Source organism: Globicephala melas, chromosome 6, assembly GCF_963455315.2.
Source record: "Globicephala melas chromosome 6, mGloMel1.2, whole genome shotgun sequence".
Taxonomy (NCBI): Eukaryota; Metazoa; Chordata; class Mammalia; order Artiodactyla; family Delphinidae; genus Globicephala; species Globicephala melas.
This window is the reverse complement of record NC_083319.1, coordinates 8,662,312-8,685,526: the sequence shown is the minus strand read 5'-3', so window position 1 is coordinate 8,685,526 and position 23,215 is coordinate 8,662,312. Positions and strand designations below refer to the sequence as shown.

Below are 23,215 nucleotides of genomic sequence, written 5' to 3'. Positions count from 1 at the left end.
CGCTCACGCTCTTCCCTGCTGGACCTCAAGCCCCATTAAAGCAGAGATCATTGGTCCACCTTCAAAATGGACTCGTTGAACCGGATGGTGTCTGTGATCTCTTGAAGCCCCTTAATCCTATGTCTCTTTGCCTGATTTGTCCACTCTGGAAGGATGGACCCTCTTTTTTTAACTGTTTTTATCCCTAGGCAAAAGAAGCTGGGGCAGATGACATTCTTGACATCTCTAAATGTGAGCTCTCAGAGGTAAACTGGGGTGGTGGTTTGCCTGTGAATTTTTGTCTGCCCTTCTTTCTTAGATCACGTGTCCCTAGGAAAGCTAGATGTGGACTGAGGCTTTTAAAAGGCCAGAAGCTGCTGTCAAGAGGTGTTTCCTTAGGTTTTGTTCTTGTCCGAGAGAATTGAGATGATCTTCTGGCTTCAGCATAGTCTTTAAGAGTCACAGAGTCTAGAAAATGTACTCATGGATTCCTAGGGCACTGGGAGAGCCTGGGATTCTCTGCCAAGCACCAGAGATCTTTCTTTTGCCTCTCATAGCGTTCCTGTTGGGGGTGAGGTGGGTGGGTGGGCAGGTAGTCACCCGATAGCTGATTGGAAGGGAGGGCTGACCACCCGAGCAGCGTTCCTCCCAGCTTTCCCCAGGCTTAGACTTATTCACCTCCTGCCCCATCTCTCCCCAACGCGTGTGCCACTCAGAACACAAGTTAAAAACTGGCAGGAGGGGAGGCACTGATCCTTCTTTATCTTATCTTAGATTCCATTTGGGGCTTTTGCAACATGCAAAGTTCTGCAGAAGAAGGTGAGACAGATCTTCATTTTCAGAGAATTATTTATTGCTTGTTTGCTTGTTTGAAATCAGGTGGGAATTCTAGGAGTTGTCTTCCTTGCACAGATATCCCCCTTCTTTCTGAATCGCACCCTTTCAGTCTGCAGCAGGTGTGTTCACAGGAGAGCAGCCTTTGGCATCAGGCAGCCCTGGCTTTGTAGTCCTGGCTTTGCCCCTCCTGAATTGGGCAACTTCCTTAGGCTCTTACATCTCAGTTTCTTCATCTGAGAAGACATCTGAAATGAAGACATTCGTAGTTCTACTCTCGCAGAGCTTTTATTAGAATTACAAGTGAGGTATGTAGGCAGGTAGAAAGAGAGATAAATGCCCCAAGTATAATGCCTGCCACATAGTAGACACTGAGTAACCGCATTGTTATTAATAATAAAAACTACGGGACTTCCCTGGTGGCGCAGTGGTTAAGAATCCACCTGCCAATGCAGGGGACATGGGTTCGGGCCCTGGTCGGGGAAGATCCTACATGCTGCGGAGCACCTAAGCCCGTGCACCACAACTACTGCGCCTGCGCTCTAGAGCCCGTGAGCCATAACTACTGAGTCGGCGAGCCACAACTACTGAAGCCCACGTGCCTAGAGCCCATGCTCTGTAGCAAGAGAAGCCACCGCAATGAGAAGCCTACGCACCGCAACGAAGAGTAGCCCCCGCTTGACACAACTAGAGAAAGCCCACGTGTAGCAACGAAGACCCAATGTGGCCAAAAATAAATAAATAAATAAATAAATTTATGTATTTAAATAATAATAATAAAAACTACACTCATTTCATTCTGGTCACCCAGGGGAGATTAAGAGTGGAATGAATGATTTTTCAGAAAGGCATTGCAGACTTGAATGCAGGTAGGTAAGAGTATTCTGAATGAAGTATCTAAGTGAAGGTAGGTCAAATGTGTTCCATACCAGCAGAGTAGTGAGCTCCTCGACACTGGCAGTGTCCACGCAGGGGTTGCCGCCTAACAAAAACAGCAATAGATGACTCGGATTGGACCACGTGCCAGCCCTGGGCTAAGTGGTTTTTGTCTGTTAGCTTGTTAATCATCAATGGCAGCCCTCAGACAGGAATTTATGATTCTCTATTTTCCACAAGAAGATACTGAAGCTGAGGGAGGTTAAGATCAGGTCAGCTGCACGGGGATCCCTTCTCGGGATGGAAGGTAGAATTAGACCTCTAAGGTCCCTTTCACCCTGGAAACACCAGATTTTAAGGTCATCTGGTTCCACTTTTGGAGACATCCCTTGTGACATCTGCAAGAGCGGAGAACCGGGCAGGGCGGGGCCGCTGGCAGCCTGAGCTGAGCTGGCTGCCCCGCCTCCAGCCTCCCTCCCTGCTGCTCTTCTTCAGCCTAACACGTCAAAAATCTTTTCCACACAGGTGTTGATTGTCCACACGAATCACCTCACTTCCCTGCTTCCTAAATCCTGCAGCCTCCTGAGTCTCGCCACCATCAAGGTACTGGGGCCCTTCTCCCAGGCGTCAGGGACTCTGCGTGGTGTTCCAGGTGGTAGCCAGCATCCCCGCTCCCTTCACGCGTCCTCTGTCAGAGTTTATGCCAGACATGCCTAGTGTCACGGGGACTCTGGGGTTTAGTTAGCATGGTTTATCGGGCACCTTGTCTGTGCTTTGTGTGGGGTGCACTTGCAAAGAGAAGCAGCCCCAGGCCCTGCCCTTAGGGAGCTAGGTGGAAAGGCAAACCATAAGCTCATAGCAAGTTAGCTGGCAGAGAGCAGGGAGACCAATGGGCCCAAACAGGAAGGAATAGGAGAGACACCAGGTGTTGTGTGGTCAGTGTGTGAAAGCTTGGTGAGCTGGGGCACCTCCCTCCTGACCGTCAGCTCCCGCAGGACAAGGACTGGGATATAGCCACAGTATATGTGAGGTGAGACCCCACGGTGGTTCCACAGGAACGTAAGCTGTGGCAGTGGGTATACACACTGGGAGAAAAGACCGGCAGCACAGGCATCAAGGTGGTTTCTATGGCTCTTGATGGTGTGCAGGGATTAGGGGTCGTTTTTACTTCTCTTCATTTTTCTGGTCCAACGTGCATTATTTTTATAATCAGAAAAAAGATGACATTAAAAAACGTTTATGTTTATGTATATATTTCATATATATGCATTTTATAGTACATATGTGCACACACAGACATATATATATATATATATATCCTATTTTTTGCTCATTTTCATTGTTAAAAACATTAGGGAATACCGTTAAGCATAAGGAAAAACATACAATTTCACACTCTAGGGAACTACTATCAATATTTTATTGCATATTTGATAGTATTTTACTATGCAAATATGTATTTATACCATGAGGCGTTTTTAACGTGAATATCTATGCATACTCTTTCATAGCTAGCTTTTTTCACTCAACAGTAAAAATAAATATTTGATAAATAAGAGAATGAAGTGGTATGATACTTTTAGAAAGGAAATGAGATGGAATGATCATTTAGTTGGGGAGGAAGGGTCGGTGCTCCTGCTTTCAACACCAGAGGCGTGGAGCACCCCTGCCCAACCTCACCCTTGTCTCCCCGGAGCCTGAAATCAGAGGGCTTTTCTCAGCTGGTGACTTCTAGGTGTTAAACTTGTTCCCCTTCCGCAGGTTCTGGATCTTCATGATAATCAGCTGACAGCCCTTCCTGATGATATAGGGCAGCTGACAGCGCTCCAGGTATGGCTTCAGGAAACAGAAAACCCACCTCTGACCATCTAAGTAAGAAATGGTAGCCTCACAGATCTGCAATGTTCTGGTCGCGCTCTTTCTAGCCAGGGCTGCACTTGTGCCACCGGCTCCTCCCCCTTTGCACTTGAGATGCCCAGTGATGGCGTCAACATAGCAGTCTGGGCTGTGGGCATCTCTCCACCATGTTTTTGGCATGTGCTTTTGGGATTTCATCATGAGCTTCCGCAACTTTAAAGGAAAAGAGCGCCCAGAGAGTCTACCTTTTCCAGATGATGAGTTCAGCACTCTGACTCACCGCCTCACTTCTGCTCCTTGTCAGCGGCAGCCCCTGCATTTACGGAGCGTTCCCAGCACCAAGCTAAGCGTTGCGCTTGCGCTGTCGGCTGATTGAGTCCTCACAGCCACTCTGCGAGGCAGGTGTTAGCATCATCCCCGGTTCACAGAGGAAGCCGCGCCGTCCTTCACACTTAGATTAAAATCCCTTCTCTTCACTGTGCCCCATCAGACCCTGTACGCTGGGCCCTCCTGTCTTCCCAGCCTCCTTTCCTTCTCTCTCCCCTCCACTGTCTGCACTCAACTCCTAAAACCCTCCAGCCCTCTGCGCCCCACCGCCGGCAGGGCGTCTCCACAAGGCTCTTCCTTCTGCCCGAGTAGCTCTTCCTCCATCTCAACCCAAATGTCCCTGCGAATCCTCCCCGACCCCCCCCCATCCAGGTGGATCCATCTTGTTCGCCCGTCTCAACCGCGTATTCCCCTGAGAGCACTGACTGCAGTCTGTAATCACTAGTTATGCTCAGCTGGCTCCCCTCCCGAACTGTCATCTCTGTGCGGGCAGCGTCCTCACCTAGCGCACTGCCTCCCACGTGGAGGAAACTCAAGATGACTTGAATGAACTACCCTGCGAGGTGGGTGCTGTTATCACATTTACAGAAGAGAGAACGGGTCCAGAGGGATGACTGTAACTTGCCCAGGGTCACATGGAGAACATGTGGCTCAATAGTAGTAACTGCCCCACTGAGAGAGCCACGATGAATACCAGGGTGTAGGATCTTTGGGGAATTGTTTACGTATATATTTTTGTAGAATTGCTGCATTCACTGTTTTGTAACCTTTGGATACCTGATAATAACTCGTAACCATCCTTTGGTTCATCAAATATTCATCTGCCACATTATTTTTAACGTGCTTCCCTTTCCATCGTATCTATTTTTAATGGCTTCCTCATGTGTCATCCTGTCAGCCTCGCTCATCTCATGATGCCACATCCTGGAGGGAGTGTGGCCTTCGGGATCCAGCGAGCCCGGGTTTCAATCCTGGCACCACCAGCTGCCGGCCTTGAAGCCTTGGCCAGATCCCATTGCCTTTATGCAGCTCAGCTTCCTTCTGCTAACCCTGGGATAACTAGGCCTCAACACACGCTGCCTCACCTGGATCCCTGAATCTGCTCGTCCCCTTCTTCCTCCCGCCCTGATTGTGGGACCATTGTTGGCTATTTTGTGGTCAATATAAATGATACAACCTCAGCAAGAACTAGGTTCAAAGTCTGGCTTTGCCCTCCTGGACACATGACTTCATCGCCCTGAGCCTCAGTTTTCCCATCTCTCAGATTTGATCATAACAATCTTTATCTTCCTCACAGGGCTGTCAGGAGATAAAGAGGTGTGTGTGGTGCCCAGATGATGCCCGGCCTGAAGCAGGGTAGACACTGTTGTCTGTGTGTGCGTGTTCTCACGCCATTTTCCCCTCTTTCTTAGGTCTTGAATGTGGAAAGGAACCAACTGACGTATCTCCCACGTTCCATTGGGAACCTGATCCAGCTCCAGACCCTCAACGTGAAAGGTAGGGGCCAGGAAGCCCTGTCCGTGTGACCCTTGGTCAGCTCTGGGCTGACCCAACCGGCATCCACAGGGTGCTCCTCCTGAGAACCATTGAGCACGAGGGCAGCCAGCCCCCAGGTGTCACTCTAAACTGTCTGACTTCCTGTTTAGTCCATCTGTCTTCATGGTAACCAGAGACAGGGCATCTGGAGGGTTCCTGTGACTCCTCCGAGCCAGGGCCTCACAGGGAGGAGGGCAGACGATGTTGACAGCTAGGCCCCGAGGCCCAGTCACTGGTGTTTAGAATGTGGTGGACTGACTGGGCAAGAGTGATTCTGAATAGCGCTTCCCGCCACTGAAGAGCACCTCCAAATTCAGCGGTGCCATGAGCCTCATGACAAGTCCCTGAGGTAGGGAGAGGACGGAGATCTTATCCCCAATTTACACATGAGGAAAACAAGGCTCAGAGAGCAGTGACTTGCTCCAGACCACCCAGTGCGATAGTGACACGGCTGAGATTCTAATGCATGCCTCCCCCAGCTCTTTCATTTCTTTTTGGCCTTAAGCACTTTCTGTACAGAATGCCCCAGTTTACCTGTTTGTAACATATAAATAATGATAAAAATAACGGTACCCAACTTAATAATCACTTACTATGTGATAGGCACTGTGCTGAGCACCTCATATGCATAATCTCATTGAATCCCTCAATATTCCTATGAGGCCAAATAGTATTACCATCCGCATTTTACAGATGAGGAAACTGTGGTCCAGGGAGGTCGTCAGTTTTCCACAGTCACTCAGCTGATTAAGTGGTGGAATGGGAACTTGAACCCAGGTCACTGAAACTCCACTGCCATGTTTTTCCTTATGGAGCCTCAGGTTCCAGGCCCTGGCACGTGCCCCAGGCTCAGAGGGGGGCACCCTCCTCCCTGGGTCCTCGCGGGAGTCAGGCAGGAAGATGGTGAAGGGTTTTGGGGTGCTGAGCTGTGCCATTGGGATCCCCCCAGACAACAGGCTGAAGGAGCTTCCAGACACCTTGGGGGAGCTTCGGAGCCTGCGTACTCTCGACATCAGTGAAAGCGAGATTCAGAGGTTGCCGCAGATGCTGGCGCACGTTCGAACCCTGGAGGTAGGTGGGGAGATGTTCTCACCTGGGGTCCTACCTGGCCTTCCCACCGCTGCCTTCCCACATTCTTGGAGGCCTGCCCTGGACACAGGGTGCTGGGATCACAGAGGTCTCAACGTCCTCAGGGCCTCACAGAGCCTGAAGTGTGAACCGTTGTAATTATGTGACTTTTGCTGCCATGATGGAGGCAGGAAAACAGATTTCTGGAGTGAAGAGATGATGCCAAGTCCTGATGGGGTTAATTAACATTCTATGAAAGACATGGTATTTGAGCCAGACCTTGAAAGAGGAAAAAGCTTTGGGGAAGTAGACACAGGTAACGGGAGCATTCCAGGTGGAGGAAACAGTTCGGGAAAAGGCAGGAGGTGGGAAAGCCCAGGACACGTTAAGGGAAGAGCGGGGAAGCTGATGTGTTTGGAAGTTGCTGTGCCTGGAGGGTCCAGGGCATAAAGAGCCCGGGCGCCGTCAGGGAGGGAGTGGCCTCAGCTTGGAGCTGCAGAAACTGAGATCCATCAGAGCAGGGGGTAGTGGGCAGGGGAAGGTGAGCACCGGGGACACTGTGTTAGTCTCCCAGGGCTACCCTAGCGAAGCACCCCAGGCTGGGGAGCTTAAACAATAGACTTCTTCTCTCACGTTCCTGGAGGTTGGAAGTCCAAGATCAAGGTCTCGGCAGGGTTGGTTTCTTCTGAGGCCTCTCTCCTTGGCTTGTGGACGGCTGTCTTCTCCCTGTGTCCTCACATCATCCTCCCTCAGTATGTGTCTGTGTCCTAATTTCATCTTTTAAGGACACCAGTTGATACTGGATTAGGGCCCAGACAGGTGACTTTGTTTCAAACTTGATTACCTCTTTAAAGACCTTACATCTTGATCGCGTTGAGCAGTGAGGTGAATGACATATAAAGAGGGGTCCCCTTGTGTCTGCAGACTCTGAGCCTGGACGCGTCATCCATGGTCTACCCCCCACAGGAGGTGTGCGGCGCCGGCACCGAGGCCATTCAACAGTTCCTCTGCAAAGGTAAAGCCAGGCAGCCTGCCTCCTTCACTCAGTGAGCACCAGATGTGACCCCTGGGACTGCTCTGCGCCAACCAGGTGGCTGGGGGAGGCCACGGTCCCTGCCTGCTCAGAGCTCTCCAGATCTGGCAGGAGAAACAGGCAAAGCAGATCGTCACACAAGGAAGTACGATTACCGATTGTGGCTACAAGAGAGTAGAATCGGGCATCTGGTTTAGGCTGGGCCCTCGGGGAAGGTCTTTGCAAGAAAGTGGCTCGACTGAAACCTGAGGGATGATTAGAAAAGAGAGAAGGATGTTCCTGGCAGAAGGAGGTGCATGTTGAAGGGCCTGGAGGGGCGGGGGAGTGGGAAGCATGATGGAGGGAAGGCCAAGTGGCTGGGTGCAAAAGTAGAGGCGAGAGGAACAGATGAGGCTGGAGAGGGTACCCGGCCGGTATCAAACAGGAGAGGGATTTGATCAGATTTGCTTTTTACAAAGACCACTCCAGCTGCAGTAAAGAGGAGGGATTGGAGGAAGCAAGGACGGGGACCAGTTAGGAAGTCATTGGGGTCATCCAGGAGAGAGGCCACCATGGGTTGGACTTGGAGGAGTGGCTAGAACCCAGGGCCACCCCTGGACTGGGTGCCAGGAGGGGAAAGCAGTACACCCAGTTACCTCCTGTCAGCCTGGATGTTCTTAATTAGGGGCTCTTGTCCAGCTGTGGAAATTTTAGAACATGGCCAAGACTTGCATACATATGGTCATCTGATTTATGACAGAGGTGCCATTGCAAAGCAATGAGAAAGAAAAGCAAAGGTCTTTTCAATAAACAATTCTGAATCAATTGGATATTCATGTGGGAAAAAAAAGAACATTAACCTAACCTCTTCCTTAGACAGGCAGCACTAACCATAAAAGACTGATAGATTAGATTTCATTAAATCAAAAACTTCTCCTCTTCAAAAAACACCATATGGGGAAAGAAAAGGCAAGCCATAAAGTTGAAGTTGATATCTGCAATGCATACATATCCAACAAAGGACTTACTCCTGGGAGATAAAAAGAACTCCTACAGATCAATAAGGAAAAGCTGTTGTCAAAAGACTTGAATCGGTATTTTATAGAAGAGAATATCCAGAGGGCCAATAGTATCTGAAAAAAGTGCTCAACATCGTTTTAGTCAATTTAAAAAATGCAAATTAACCCAGGGATGCAAGGATTCTTCAGTATACTCAAATCAATCAATGTGATACACCACATTAACAAATTAAGGAATAAAAACCATATGATCATCTCAATAGATACAGAAAAAGCTTTTGACAAAATTCAACATCTATTTATGATAAAAACTCTCCAGAAAATGGGCATAGAGGGAACCTGTTTCAACATAATAAAGGCCATATACGACAAACCCACAAGCATCATACTCAATGGTGAAAAACTGAAAGCATTTCCACTAAGATCAGGAACAAGACAAGGATGTCCACTCTCACCACTCTTATTCAACATAGTTTTGGAAGTCCTAGCCACAGCAGTCAGAGAAGGACAAGAAATAAAAGGAATCCACATGGGAAAAGAAGAAGTAAAACTGTCACTGTTTGCAGATGACATGATACTATACATAGAGAATCCTAAAAATGCCACCAGAAAACTACTAGAACTAATCAATGAGTTTGGTGAGGTTGCAGGATACAAAATTAATGCACAGAAATCTCTGGCATCCCTATACACCAACAACGAAAAATCAGAAAGAGAAATTAAGGAAACACTCCCATTTACCACTGCAACAAAAAGAATAAAATACCTAGGAATAAACCTGCCTAAGGAGGCGAAAGACTTGTACTCAGAAAACTATAAAACACTGATGAAAGAAGTCAAAGATGACATGAACAAATGGAGAAATATACCATGTTCTTGGATTGGAAGAATCAACATTGTGAAAATAACTATACTACCCAAAGCAATCTACAGATTCAGTGAAATCCCTATCAAACTACCAATGGCATTCTTCACAGAATTAGAACAAAAAATCTTACAACTCGTATGGAAACACAAAAGACTCCGAATAGCCAAAGCAATCTTGAGAAAGAAAAACGGAGTTGGAGGAATCAGGCCCCCAACTTCAGACTATACCACAAAGCTACAGTAATCAAGACAGTATGGTACTGGCACAAAAACAGAAATATAGATCAATGGTACAGGATAGAATGCCCAGAGATAAACCCACACACATATGGGCACCTAATTTATGACAAAGGAGGCAAGAACATACAATGGAGAAAAGACAGCCTCTTCAATAAGTGGTGCTGGGAGAACTGGACAGCTTACATGTAAAAGAATGAAATTAGAACACTACCTAACACTGTACACGAAAATAAACTCCAAATGGATTAAAGACTTAAATATAAATAAACTGCAAATGGATTAAAGACTTAAATATAAGACCAGACACTATAAAACTCTTAAAGGAAAACATAGGAAAAACACTCTTTACATAAACCACAGCAAGGTCTTTTTTGACCCACCTCCTAGAGTAACAGAAATAAAAACAAAAACAAACAAATTGGACTTAATTAAACTTCAAAGCTTTTGCACAGCAAAGGAAACCATGAACAAGACAATAAGACAACCCTCAGAATGGGAGAAAATATTTGCCAATGAAACAACAGACAAAGGATTAATCTCCAAAATATACAAACAGCTTGTGGAGCTCAATATCAAGAAAGCAAACAATCCAGTTAAAAAATGGGCAGAACAAGAGGGAGGGGATATGGGGATGTATGTATACGTATAGCTGATTCACTTTGTTATACAGCAGAAACTAACACACCACTGTAAAGCAATTATACTCCAATAAAGATGTTAAAAAAAAAAATGGGTGGAAGACCTAAATAGACATTTCACCAAGGAAGACATACAGATGGCCAAGAGGCACATGAAAAGATGCTCAACATCACTAATTGTTAGAGAAATGCAAGTCAAAACTGCAATGAGGTATCACCTCATGCCGGTCAGAATGGCCATTATCAAAAAATCTAGAATCAATAAATGCTGGAAAGGGTGTGGTGAAAAGGGAACCCTCCTACACTGTTGGTGGGAATGTAAACTGATACAACCACTATGGAAAACAGTATGGAGTTTCCTTAAAAAACTAAAAGTAGAACTACCATACGACCCAGCAATCCCACTACTGGGCATATACCCTGAGAAAACCATAATTCAAAAAGAGACATGCAGGCTTCCCTGGTGGTGCAGTGGTTGAGAGTCTGCCTGCCGATGCAGGAGACAAGGGTTCGTGCCCCGGTCCAGGAAGATCCCACATGCCGCGGAGCGGCTGGGCCCGTGAGCCATGGCTGCTGAGCCTGCGCATCTCCATAACGGGAGAGGCCACAACAGTGAGAGGCCCGCATACCACACACACAAAAAAAGACATGCACCACAATGTTCATTGCAGCACTATTTACAATATCCAGGACATGGAACCAACCTAAATGTCCATCAACAGATGAATGGTTAAGGAAGATGTGGCACATATATACAATGGAATATTTCTCAGCCATAAAAAGAAACAAAACTGAGCTATTTGTAGTGAGGTGGATGGAGTAGAGTCTGTCATACAGCATGAAGTAAGTCAGAAAGAGAAAAACATACCGTATGCTAACGCATATATATGGAATCTAAAAACAAAAAATGGTACTGATGAACCTATTTGTTGCAGGGCAGGAATAAAGAGGTAGACATAGAGAATGGACTTGATGACACGGGGTGGGAGGGTGAAGCTGGGACGAAGTGAGAGTAGCATCGACATATATACACTACCGAATGTAAAATAGTTGGCTGGTGGGAAGCAGCAGCATAGCACAGGGAGATCGGCTGGGTGCTTTGTGATGGCCTAGAGGGGTGGGATCAGAAGGATGGGAAGGAGGCTCAAGAGGGAGGGGATATGGGGACATGTGTATGCATATGGCTGATTCACTTTGTTGTAAAACAGAAACTAACAGTATTGTGAAGCAATTATACTCCAATAAAGATCTATTTTAAAAAATGCAAATTAAGACTGCAAAGAAGGACTTCGCTGGTGGCACAGTGGTTAAGAATCCACCTGCCGAGGCAGGGGACATGGGTTCGAGCCCTGGTCTGGGAAGATCCCACATGCCATGGAGCAACTAAGCCCGTGCACCACAACTACTGAGCCTGCACTCTAGAGCCCGCAAGCCACAACTACAGAGCCCAGATGCCACAGCTACTAAAGCCCCTGTGCCTAGAACCCATGCTCTGCAACAAGAGAAGCCACCGCAATAAGAAGCCCACGTACCACAACAAAGAGTAGCCCCCACTCACTGCAACGAGAGAAAGCCCACATGCAGCAATGAAGACCCAATGCAGCCAAAAATAAATTGTTTTTAAAAAGACTGCAAAGAAATACTTAAACCCTAAGACACCCGCTAACATGGCCACAGTTAATCTGTCAATACCAAGAATTGGGAAGATGCGGAGCAGCTGGAGCTTCCATGCTCTGCCGGTGGGAGCATGAACCCAAAAAGACTTCAGAAAGTTATTGTCAGTATCTACTCAAGCTGAACGTTCAAATACCCTATGACCCATTGGCTCCACACCTCGGTAGGTGCCCAAGAGAGAAATGCGTGTGAACAAATGCCCAAAGCTACGTATGGAAACACTCATAGCAGGACTATTCGTAACGTAGCAGAGTGGTAAGCTGTTTTATACTCACAAATGAGCACCACACAGCAACCAGAAAGAACAAGCTGCGGCTGTGCTCAACAAGCTGGCTGAGCTCACGGACACACGGGGAGTGAGAGAAGCCAGACACAAAGGAACATGCACTTTTATCAGCACCTGAGCTCTGAACCAACCCTGATTCCTGCTTCTGAGAGTGTGTTCACTTTTAAACATTCATCAAGCTGTTCATGAAGATTTTGTGTTCTTTTCTGTGTGTATGTTATACTGCAGTTAAAAAGGAAGGAGAAGTTACACATGCATCCCACTACAGCTAATCAGGCCACGTATCTACCCAATTAATCTTTGAGCAGCAGGTGATTGTAATGGGTACCCCGGCCAATGGTCGAGCTAGACCAAACCATTTATTTTAAAAGCTTTTAAAGTTATGCAATAGTAGGTGTACAAAAGACGTAAGGAATAAAGGAGTGAACATATGTATACCGACTATACAGTTTAAAAAATAGCCCGGGGACTTCCCTGGCGGTCCAGTGGTTAGGACTTGGTGCTTTCACTGCTGGGGCCTGGGTTCATTCCCTGCTCGGGGAACCAAGATCCCACAAGCCAAGCAGTGCAACCGAAAAACAAAAAATCCTTCAACTTATTTAAACTGTGTAGCAGGTGTACGTATGTACGTAAAATTGTTGGTTTCACTCTTTTAAAAACATAAAAGAAAAAACCCCACAGAAGGTGTCATACTAGGTGATTCTATGCCCTGCTTTTTTCACTCAAGAATAGGTCTTGGGCCTTTTCCCATCCCAGAATGTGTGGATCTGCCTTGCTGTAAACTGCTGTCGAGTATGTCACATGGCGGAGCCCCATCACTTATGTATGGAAGTTATTTCGAGTTTTCCCCTGGAATGAATGTTTTACCCCACACCTCCCTGGCAGGCAATAGTAGGGTTGGTAGGTGAAGGCGGGACAAGGGTACCTGGGAAGGTACCCTAGGGCCCTGCTGCGTTACAATCACAACTCTATGTTGCCTCTGAAGAGGTTACATCAGTTTACATTCCATGAGGAGTATCTGAGATGACTCTTCTTCCCCACAACCTGGCTAATGCTTGGTGAGATCTTTAAGTCTTCTAATCTGATGGGTAAACAAGAGAGCCTATTATTATTTTAATGTAATTTCCTTGATTATTTGAATTTTTTTTCACATGTCTACTGCCCATTTTTTGTATTTCTTGTGAATTGCCTATTTATATCCTTTGGTAGGGGAAAAAAGGTGACTGACTACATTAAAATCTAAACAACTTTACCTCAAAAGGATACTATCATCAAAGTTAAAAGACAAGTTACCAACTGGAAGAAGATAGTTGCAGCATATATTATAGACCCAAGGTTATTAACTACAGTATGAAAAGAGCACCTACAAATCAGCACGATTTAGGCAGAATGGGCAAAGATTATGAATCCTTTCAGATGACGCAGGAGGACACTACACAGGGCCAGAGGAGGCAAGCACCTTGCCCATACACAAGAAATTATGGGTGAAGCTGGGTCTTGGACCCAGGCTTCTTTATTAAGTTCAGGCTTTTTCCATCACCTCATTCTCACTTGGATGGTAACGAGGCAGGTGGGGGGAGGGGCGGTATTTATTCACTCAGCTGATGCTTATTGAGCTCTTGCCGCATTTAAGGCCCAAGCGTCAGGCCTGTGAGCAGCGTTGGAGGGCTTAGCGTCTAGCAGAGAGGCGCAGTGGACTGAGGTAGGAGTGGGACAGGATGCTGGCAGGGGTCGGGTGGTGGGTGAGAGCGGCAGGAGCGGACTGTCCTGGGTTCCGAGGTTGTCTCCTCCCTGCTGGTCAGCTGGTGTCCGTCTCTTGCAGCGTCCGGGCTGGAATACTACCCCCCTTCTCAGTACCTGCTGCCAGTCCTGGAGCAAGATGGAGCCGAGAACTCCCGGGACAGCCCCAGTGGGCCCACGGACAGGTTCTCTAGCGAGGAAATAGACTGGCAGGTAAGGCGCACCTAAGTGCTGGCGTGTGGCGTTGGGGCAGGGAGTACGCAGGCCCTCTGGGCACAGGGGAGATGTTCAGAGCGTCAGCCCCCAGAGTCTTCTATCAAATTAGAACTCACCTCCCTTCAAACCCGTGTGCTTAGAAGCTTTCACAAGGCTTCCTAGGTGGCCTCACCCCACTAGCTCACCAGCAACAGCCTTGCTGTGCTCCTCTCTGTCCCTGAACTCCTCGGGGCCGTGGAACCCCTCTGCTGGAATTCTCCCCACTCACCTTCTCCCAATAACTCAGTCCCCTCCTTCAGTTCCTAGTTGAAACAGCACGTCCTCTGAGTAAGCCGTCCCTGACACAGCAGCCCAGTTCAGGTCTGTGCATGTTCTCAGAATGCCCCGTGCATTTCCTTGGGGGCATGTGTTGCTGAACTCAGGTTCAGCTGCTCGTTGTTCAGGAATCCAATACTGAGAGACAGGTGTTGGGTAAAAGGAAAGATAGCTGTATTGGGGAAGGTGGCAATCCTGGGAGGAAGGTGGATTCGTGTCCCAAGGAACCAACTCTCCACTGTCAGGGGGCAAGAGCTTTTAAAGGGGAGTTTCAGGGCTGTATAGGCAGAAGGAGGGGGCTAAGTGCAGAACAGCATTGTCAGCTCTGACGGTCATCTTTTTTTTTTTTTTTTTTGGCGGTACGTGGGCCTCTCCCGTTGCGGAGCACAGGCTCCGGACGCGCAGGCTCAGCGGCCGTGGCTCAGGGGCCCAGCCGCTCCGCGGCATGTGGGATCCTCCCAGACCGGGGCACGAACCCGCATCCCCTGCATTGGCAGGCGGCCTCTCAACCACTGCGCCACCAGGGAAGCCCCTGACAGTCATCTTGAAGTTGGTTAGGTGGTGGCCTGAACCACATCAAAGAGATTGTTTTAGGTACAGTTAATCTTTAACTCCAGGGTCAGTTTGTTTCCATTTCCTTGGGATTAATTCTTGGAATTGTGTGAGATGGAGCAATTTGTTATGGCTACAGTCTGGTCATCATGTAGTTAATTTCTTCCACCTGTGGCGGTTTCAGTATCTGCAAAACAGCTCAAAGGAGGAGGCTCAGCATGTTATCTATCGCCCTTGAGGAGGAGCTAAAGGTCCTTGACTTTAATGGCTAAACTATTATTTTGCCTTGCTGACTGTTTTCCTTTGCTTCTGTAATTTCTCATTTCTCTGGTTAAGTTTCTTCTTTGGCTAAAGTTTCTCTACAGACAAGTGGCAGGTGGAGGACATTATGGGCCGGGGCGGGGGGGCAGAATCTGTCCTGGGAAGGTAGCCTAGGGCCCTGCTGCGTTACAATCACAGCTCTAAATTACAAGGAGAATTACATGGAAGAGGATTTGTTTATTGTGTGTCTCCCTGCTGGATGGAGCTTCGGGACAGTGGCCCTCCCGGGTCCCTGGGGGTGAACTAGCGTAGGTCAGGAATGGAGGAGGAAGCTCAGAAACTGCCTCTGCCCCCCACCTGTCTGCTCCCCCCCCACTCCCGGAGGCCCAAAAACCTGGGCCTCCGATGGCTGGGAAGGGGAGCACTAGCTGTAGCCAGTTTGGCTTCATATCTTCCACTGATTTTTTTTTTTATTATTCTCTGGTTCCCTGATGCCACCCTCCCCCGTATTCCAGAACTGCTGTGAAGGCTTTCGTAGGGTTACGTTTCCTCTGACAGCTCAATGAGAATTCGAGAGGGAGGAGATTACTGTCCAGGAAAATTGTGTCAATTTATGCTCTCAAAGTATTTACAACGTATATTTCTGATGAAGGATTAGCAGACTGAACATACAAAGAACTCTGGAATCAATATGAAACAGAAAACCATCCTAAGAGAAAAAATAGACCGAAGATATATCAATAGGTACTTTACAGAATAAACTAGTACAAATGATCAATAAGTATGAAAAAAATGCCCAGCTTCACTAGTAGTTAGGAACAGGTAAATTAAAACAATGAAATGCCGTTTTCCTCCTCAGATTGGCACAGATTTCACTATGATAATTTCTGTTAGCCAGAGTGTGGGGAAGCAGTGACCCCATAAATTGGTCTTGGGAATGGAAATCAGTCTCCCCACTGTTGAAGATAACTTGACAAAATATGTCAGCACTTCAGATGGGCGCAGCCCACAATCCAAAGTTCCATTTCTCAGTATATACCCCAGAGAAACACTTGCACAGAGACACTCGGAGGGAGGTTTGTGGCAGCCTTACTTGTGGTGGTGAAGTAGTGGCCGCCCCCGAGATGTCCATCAGTGGGAAGAGGCTGAACGGACATGTCCTATTCATACGGTGAGAAGGATCTGTTCAGACTTGGGTCACAGGACAGGTGGACAAGTGAAAAGGACAACTTGAACACAATGAAAATATTCAATAATATATTTCCATTTTTATGTTTTAAAAGGAGGTTCAAATACATAAGAAAACAGATCAGTAATTGCCGGTGACTGGGAATAAGAGGAGGGTTTGATGACAGGGGCACAAGGGAGTTTAGGGGGTTATGGGACTGGTCTACGTCTTGACGGTAGTGATGATTACCATACTGTGTGCAATTGTCAAAACTCATAGAATTGTACATTTCTTCCAAAGGATGGATTTTACAGGATGTAAATTATATCTTCATTCAAAAATGTTTATATGTATATGCACACACATACAAATATATTTTTCCAAAGGCACAAGTTGTACGTAAGTAGCTGCATGGGGTTGGGTCTGATAATGATGTTTACGTGGGGGGGGGGGATGGGGAGCATGGAGGGGGGTTGGGCGGGAATCAGGATTAGGCCCAGGAGTGGTCAATGGGTACTTCTTATTTTTTTATTTTTTATAAATTTATTTATTTATTTATTTTGGCTGCGTTGGGTCTTCGTTGCTGCGCGCGGGCTTTCCCTAGTTGACAGGAGCGGGGGCTACCCTTCATTGCAGTGTGCAGGCTTCTCATTGCAGGGGCTTCTCTTGTTGTGGAGCACGGGCTCTAGGTGTGCGGGCTTCGGTAGCTGTGGCTTGCGGGCTGTAGAGCGCAGGCTCAGTAGTTGTGGCTCACGGGCTTAGTTGCTCCGTGGCCTGTGGGATCTTCCCGAACCAGGACTCGAACCCGTGTCCCCTGCCTTGGCAGGCGGATTCTTAACCACTGCACCACCGGGAAGTCCCAATGGGTACTTTTATATGCATGGGCTTTTTACAAGGAGAATATATTCAGATGTTATTTGTATAATTAAAGATTAACTTAAGATTTTTCCTGTGCTGAGATAGGAAAATTTATTTCTTTATAGGATGCTGCTTTTATAGGATGCTGCTTTTACAGCTCAGACAGACGCTGATCCTGGTCTCAGAGCCAGATGACTAAATAGAAGGGCCTCTTAAAAAAAAAAAATGTGCGCGTGCTGACGTTTGATTACAAAACTAGTTCACACTCCTTGTTGTAAATCTAAACAATACAGAAATAGATGAAGTGAATGTCGCCCCTCCTACCCTGCAGTCCCACCCACTGGAGGAGTCGCCATGAGCTGATTAATGAACCTCCTTTGTAGCTTTTGTCTCAACAACCACAAAGCTCAGACTGGAGTCTTGGTGGTGGTGTTTTTACAAGAGTGGAACCATGCTGCCCACACAGTGAAAGGTGGCAGACATCCTGCTCTAGCTGCACCCTCATTCGCCCCATCGTTTGACAGTTGTGTAATCATTGTGTGGATGAACCACGACTTATTGAAGTAATCGCATTTTAATGGACATTTGAGTTATTTTCAGTGCTTTCACTCTTTGAACAATTCCTCAGGAACTTGAGCACATGCCTCTGGGCATTTGTAAGTGTTTTGGTGGCTGGAGCTGGGTACTGGCAGGTGTGTTGTGCAGACATACAAGGGAATCAGATACCCATTCTTGGTCTTTTTTTCGGTGCACTATGCCTTCTCAGTGCTGCATCAACAGAACTGCCTTGAACACCTTCCTGCAGTGGGCCAAGCCCAGTGGTTCTCAACCCTCGTGCCCACCAAAACCATCTGGAACCCTTTATCAAACAACCCTCCCCCTCATCCCACCCACCCCAGCCCTCTGATGCAGTCGTCTGGATGTGCCTGCAAATCTGAGTGGTGTCAGGCTGCCCCGGGGACTCTGTCCAGCGAGAACCGCTGCTGTCCACTTTCTCTTGACCCCACTCTTTTTTTCCTCCCAGAATAGGTTCTCAGACTATGAGAAGAGGAAGGTAAGAAAATGCCTTTTGTCCTCTGTCACTTTTCTTCTCATTAAACATCTCAACTATTATAAAAGATTTGAGGAAACAAGTTCTTCCTGGCTCTAAATTAGAGAGTAAAGTAACTGTTACCCCTTACATACGTTGCCTCACCACAGTCTCACGCAGCCTCGGTGGCTGGGAGGGTGTCTCCACTTGACAGATGAGAAGACTGAGGCTTGGAGAGGTTGAGCCCAACCCCAGGCTCTGAACCACTAGCCTGTGCCAGTGAAGAGCCCATTTTATTACAGTCGGGCCCTGCGGGGGCGAGGCTCAGTGTTCAGACCTGTCGCCTGTACCGTTCAGAGTTGGGGGGTGGATTCCCCCTGCTGTCATATGTCCTAACACCCACAGAACCTGTGCCAATATTCACCAGGATCTACGTTCTTCCAGGAACAAAAGATGCTGGAGAAACTCGAGTTCGAACGGCGCCTGGAACTCGGGCAGCGAGAGCACGCCCAGCTCCTTCAGCAGAGCAACAGCCAGAAGGATGAGATCCTTCAGACGGTCAAGGAGGTTCGTGAGCGGCTAAGTGGAGTCAGGCCTGTCTGTTCCCTCTGCCAGGGGCCTCCTGACTCAGGCTGAGGTCCCTCTGATGTGGGAAGGCAGTGGGAGTGAGCTCTCTCACTTCCCCCTCCAGGACATGGGGTGGTGGTGGGGTTGTCCATACAGATTATCTCATCCAGCCTGCTCCGGTGCCTGGACACCCTGAGGCCTAGAGACACATCTGGTCCAAGGTCATGTGGAAAGGGCTGGCGGGACAGAGACAGGAAACCTAGTCTCCGCATCCCAGGCCAGGGCCCCTGGCTGCCCTGTGGCGTCTGGGGGTGGGTAGGCGGTCCCCCCACTGACTCGGGACCTCTGCCTGTCCTGCCGCAGGAGCAGTCCCGGCTGGAGCAGGGCCTGAGCGAGCGCCAGCGCTACCTGGACGCAGAGCGGCAGCGGCTGCAGGAGCAGCTGAAGCAGACAGAGCAGAACATCTCCAACCGGATCCAGAAGCTCCTGCAGGAGAATCAGAGGTCTGGCTCCCATCCACCCGGCCCCCAGGCCCAGAGACCTTCCCCCACCTGATACCCTTTGAGGAGCTCAGGATAGAGGTGCATTTCTCCCTCACGGTCTCTGATTCTGCCCAAGGTCTCGGTGCTGCAAGTCACACCAGCTTAAAAAGAAGGTGATCTGGGCATGACCAGGTTTGCCTCTTGTTTTGGGGCTGCTACTGATTGGAGCTTTGCCTCCCAAGTTTCCTATCTGTAAAATGGGTAGGTTTAACAAGTCAAAATCACGTCCTGTGCCAACATTTCGGGTTCCAGGTCACCAGTCACACTGAGGACAGCCATTTGCCCTATAGGGAGATTGGCTTTAACACAGATCCTGCCCAAGGCAAGAGCTGCAGGGAGCAGGTCAGATAGAGGTCGCACGGAGCCCGAGAAGGGTTAGTTGGGGGTCTCTTGGGGAAAGACTTCAGAAACAGGCTTCCACCACCACCACCCCCCATTGCTTCCAGCCTCCCTTTCCACTATCCTCTGAGTCTCTTTCTCCTCCCTCGCCCGCAGTTATGCAGAGCCGGAGGGAGCCGGCCAGCCTGCCGTGCACAGTGCGCTCACCACCAGGGGCGCCCGTGAAAGCTGCCATCTGTTGAGGGCTTGTTACATGCCAGGCACTTTTTATTTTCTCATTCACTCGTTACCAACAGTCCATGAAGTTTTAAAAAATTATTATTCCCATTTCACAGATGAGGAGCTGGGGTTTGGAGTGGTTGAGGAATTAGCCTGAGAACACAGAGGCCCTAAGTGGTCGGGGCCTAAGCCCCCCCTGAGCCATTCTTTTGGAAATGGGCCCGCTGGTGACTACAGGCTTTTCATGGTTTCCTCCACAGGCAAAAGAAAAGTTCTGAGATTCTGAAGTCGCTGGAAAATGAAAGGTAAGTGTTCTGCTCTAGTGGGGTTTTTTGGGCGCTGCCTTCCTTCCTGGGGATGCATGGCTCTGGGGAGAGAAGGTCTTGTGATTCTCAAGGATTATGCCAGAAAGTTTTCCTAAAGCTAGGAGGAGATTCACCTCCTCAGGAAGTATTGAATTAGAAAGAATCGCTGCCTTCAAGTTTGTTAAAATACATAGACACTCCTGAGAAAAATTCAGAGACGTGAATAAGAATGTATATATAATGTCCTACTATGTTTTTAGAATAAAAAAATAGAAAAAAGTCCACATTTCTGGGAAGAAAAACTTGGTTACGTAAATTATGTACAGAGGAATAATCTGTAGCCATTAAATATCTTACAGGAGAACATTCCTTATTAAGGGAAATACACCACATTGCTAAGTGGAAAAGTGTCTACACTATACCATTTCTTAAAGACCCTCTGCCTGTATCTGTGCTCAGAAAGCAAAAGGATATTGAACATTTTTGAGAGGCAGGAATTGGAGGTGGTGACCTTGTTTTCTCCCCTTTGTGTTTTCTGCATATTTCAAATCGACTGCACTGAGGTGCCCACCTTAGTGATTAGAAATGGAGGGACAGCCCCTACCCCCCATTCCCTGGGTATTAATGTGAATCCCTCCTGGTTCTCAGGGACCCTAGACTATCAGTGTGGACCTGGCTGCTGTGCTCTGCGGGAGCCTCCCCTCCCCGTGGGCCCAGCCTTCCTGGCTCCTGGCTGCCTGTGCAGGCCTCCTGCAGGGGACTCCCATGGAGTTGCAGTGTAACCCCACCACCCTGTCCACTTCAGCCGGGAGCGGTGGCAGCCAGGCTGGTCTAGGCCGAGCTGAGCTGTGGCCGGTGGCATCGCTTATTCAGCACGCTGGCTGAGTGCCCTCTCTGGGCTAGGCCTGGGCTATGCCTAGGGTCCAGGGATGCGTACCAGATACGGCCTTCCCCTGAGCAGCCTGTGGGCCTGGGCAGGAGGCAGGAGTGCTCAGACGGTACATGGCTGCTTCCAATAAAGTCAGACCCTGCGAGAAACATTAAAGGATGCTGTCCCCCTCCCAGCTACTGTGCCAGTGTGGTGTGGGGGGCAAAAAGTGTACACACAAGCAACATGCACATACATACATGCCATTACTTTTTAAATTTTCACTTATATCACAGATGTATTTCCATGCCCAAAACCTCATTATTTGTACTAGCTGTAGCGAATTCCACTATATCATTATATCATAATTTACGTAATTAGCCCTCTGAACACTTAAGCGGTTTCTGGCGTTTCATAATTACAAACAATATATATTACTGTAAACATCTTCTAGATATACCCTTACGCACTTATGTGAATGTTTTTGAAGGAAATATTCGAAGAACACTTTGATAGTATTGCCAGACTGCCTTCCAAGAACATTTTACCAGTTTACACTCCTCTCAGCGGTATATGAAGTACCCACTTCTCCACCTTCACTGCCATCACCAGTGGTTATCGGTTTTTTTAATCTCGGCCAACCCGATAGGTGAAAAGATTTTACTTCTTTCATTATCAGTGATGTTAAGAATCTTTCCGTACGTTCTTTGGTCACTTTTATTTAAGCATCAGTGAATTGGCTGTTTGTATCCTTGGCCCATTTTTCTAAGGGAATGTTTATCTTTTTATGCAAGAAACTCTTAAAGTTAACAGGGCCCCAGTGGAGGCACATGATGCCGTGGGCATTCAGAGTATGCCTAAGTTCTCACATCTGGGAGGACTTCTTGAAGGAGGTGGTGTTCATCTGATGGGATTCCCTGTTGGAAATGTTACTGATACATTTGCTGATGGATCGATCTTTTTCTAGGATAAGAATGGAACAGTTGATGTCTATAACCCAGGAGGAGACGGAGAACCTGCGGCGCCGTGAGATTGCCTGTGAGTCTCAGGGTGGGGTAGGGCGGGGCAGGGTCCTGGGAGGAGAGCGTGGCCAACTGAGGGGCAGGAGGGGACAGCCATCCCCCTTTTGGTCACATATAGAGGGCGCTGAGTGTTACCCCTCAAGAGGGGTGGTCAAGTCCCGTCATGGAGCATGGGCTCTGAGGTCAGCTGAACTTGGATTCAGAATCCCAGCTCAGGCACAAGCCGTATGACCTAAGGGGCATTACTGGTCCCTCTCAGTTTTCATGTCTGTAAAATGGGGAGAAAGGTAATTATCTGCCTCGTGGGGTCATTATGAGGGTCAATAAGATCATGCTGGCGCCAAGTGAGCTGTTCACAAAGCTTGGCTGTTAGGGCTGCTCTCCTCAAGGGCTGCGGTGGCCTCTTGAGCCCCTGGGAACTCGCCTTCCTGTCGCTCCCTGAGTTGGTCCTGGGGCACCACACTCCACACAAACAAGAGGGAGGTCTCCCCATCTGATCCTGAGAACATCAAGCCACGTGGCAGGGAAGGCAAGGAGGCAGTTCCTCGTTGTTATTTAAAATAAGGAATGATTCTTTTTGGATCACCCCATTCTTCAGAGCCTGAGTGATAGAATGGGATATTGTGCGCACCTTTAGCCGAGGTTCACTGTGTACCAGGCAGTGGTCCAGCACCTTCCATACACCATTTCATCCTACTACCTCCTGATGAGGTATCATATCATTAATGTCCCTATTTTATTTTATTATTTTTTTAACATCTTTATTGGAGTATAATTGCTTTACAGTGGTGTTAGCTTCTGCTTTATAACAAAGTGAATCAGCTATACATATATCCCCATATCTCCTCCCTCTTGCATCTCCCTCCCACCCTCCCTATCCCACCCCTCTAGGTGGACACAAAGCACCGAGCTGATCTCCCTTAAAGGATTAGTGCAGGGGTGGAAAAAAATCAGGAGGATTTAAACATACTTTGAAAAGAAAGCTCCCACATGAGCTAAA

General features: G+C 48.0%; 1 protein-coding gene across 4 annotated transcripts in view; it reads left to right on the top strand.

Moving 5' to 3' along the window:
* The window catches only part of LRSAM1 (leucine rich repeat and sterile alpha motif containing 1), a 47,250-nt gene that overhangs the window by 2,968 nt on the left and 21,067 nt on the right, over positions 1-23,215 (top strand). For all 4 annotated transcript variants that reach the window (XR_009564247.1, XM_060300406.2, XM_060300405.2 and 1 more), the window contains exons 4-16: positions 189-245; positions 754-798; positions 2,215-2,292; positions 3,451-3,519; positions 5,286-5,370; positions 6,359-6,480; positions 7,402-7,492; positions 14,036-14,166; positions 18,348-18,377; positions 18,798-18,920; positions 19,284-19,423; positions 20,281-20,325; positions 22,161-22,231. Coding sequence is in view for 3 of the 4 variants with exons in the window: in XM_060300406.2 (XP_060156389.1) it covers positions 189-245; positions 754-798; positions 2,215-2,292; positions 3,451-3,519; positions 5,286-5,370; positions 6,359-6,480; positions 7,402-7,492; positions 14,036-14,166; positions 18,348-18,377; positions 18,798-18,920; positions 19,284-19,423; positions 20,281-20,325; positions 22,161-22,231 (1,087 nt within the window). In the remaining variant the exon portion in view is untranslated. The remainder of the gene's footprint in view (positions 1-188; positions 246-753; positions 799-2,214; positions 2,293-3,450; positions 3,520-5,285; positions 5,371-6,358; positions 6,481-7,401; positions 7,493-14,035; positions 14,167-18,347; positions 18,378-18,797; positions 18,921-19,283; positions 19,424-20,280; positions 20,326-22,160; positions 22,232-23,215) is intronic.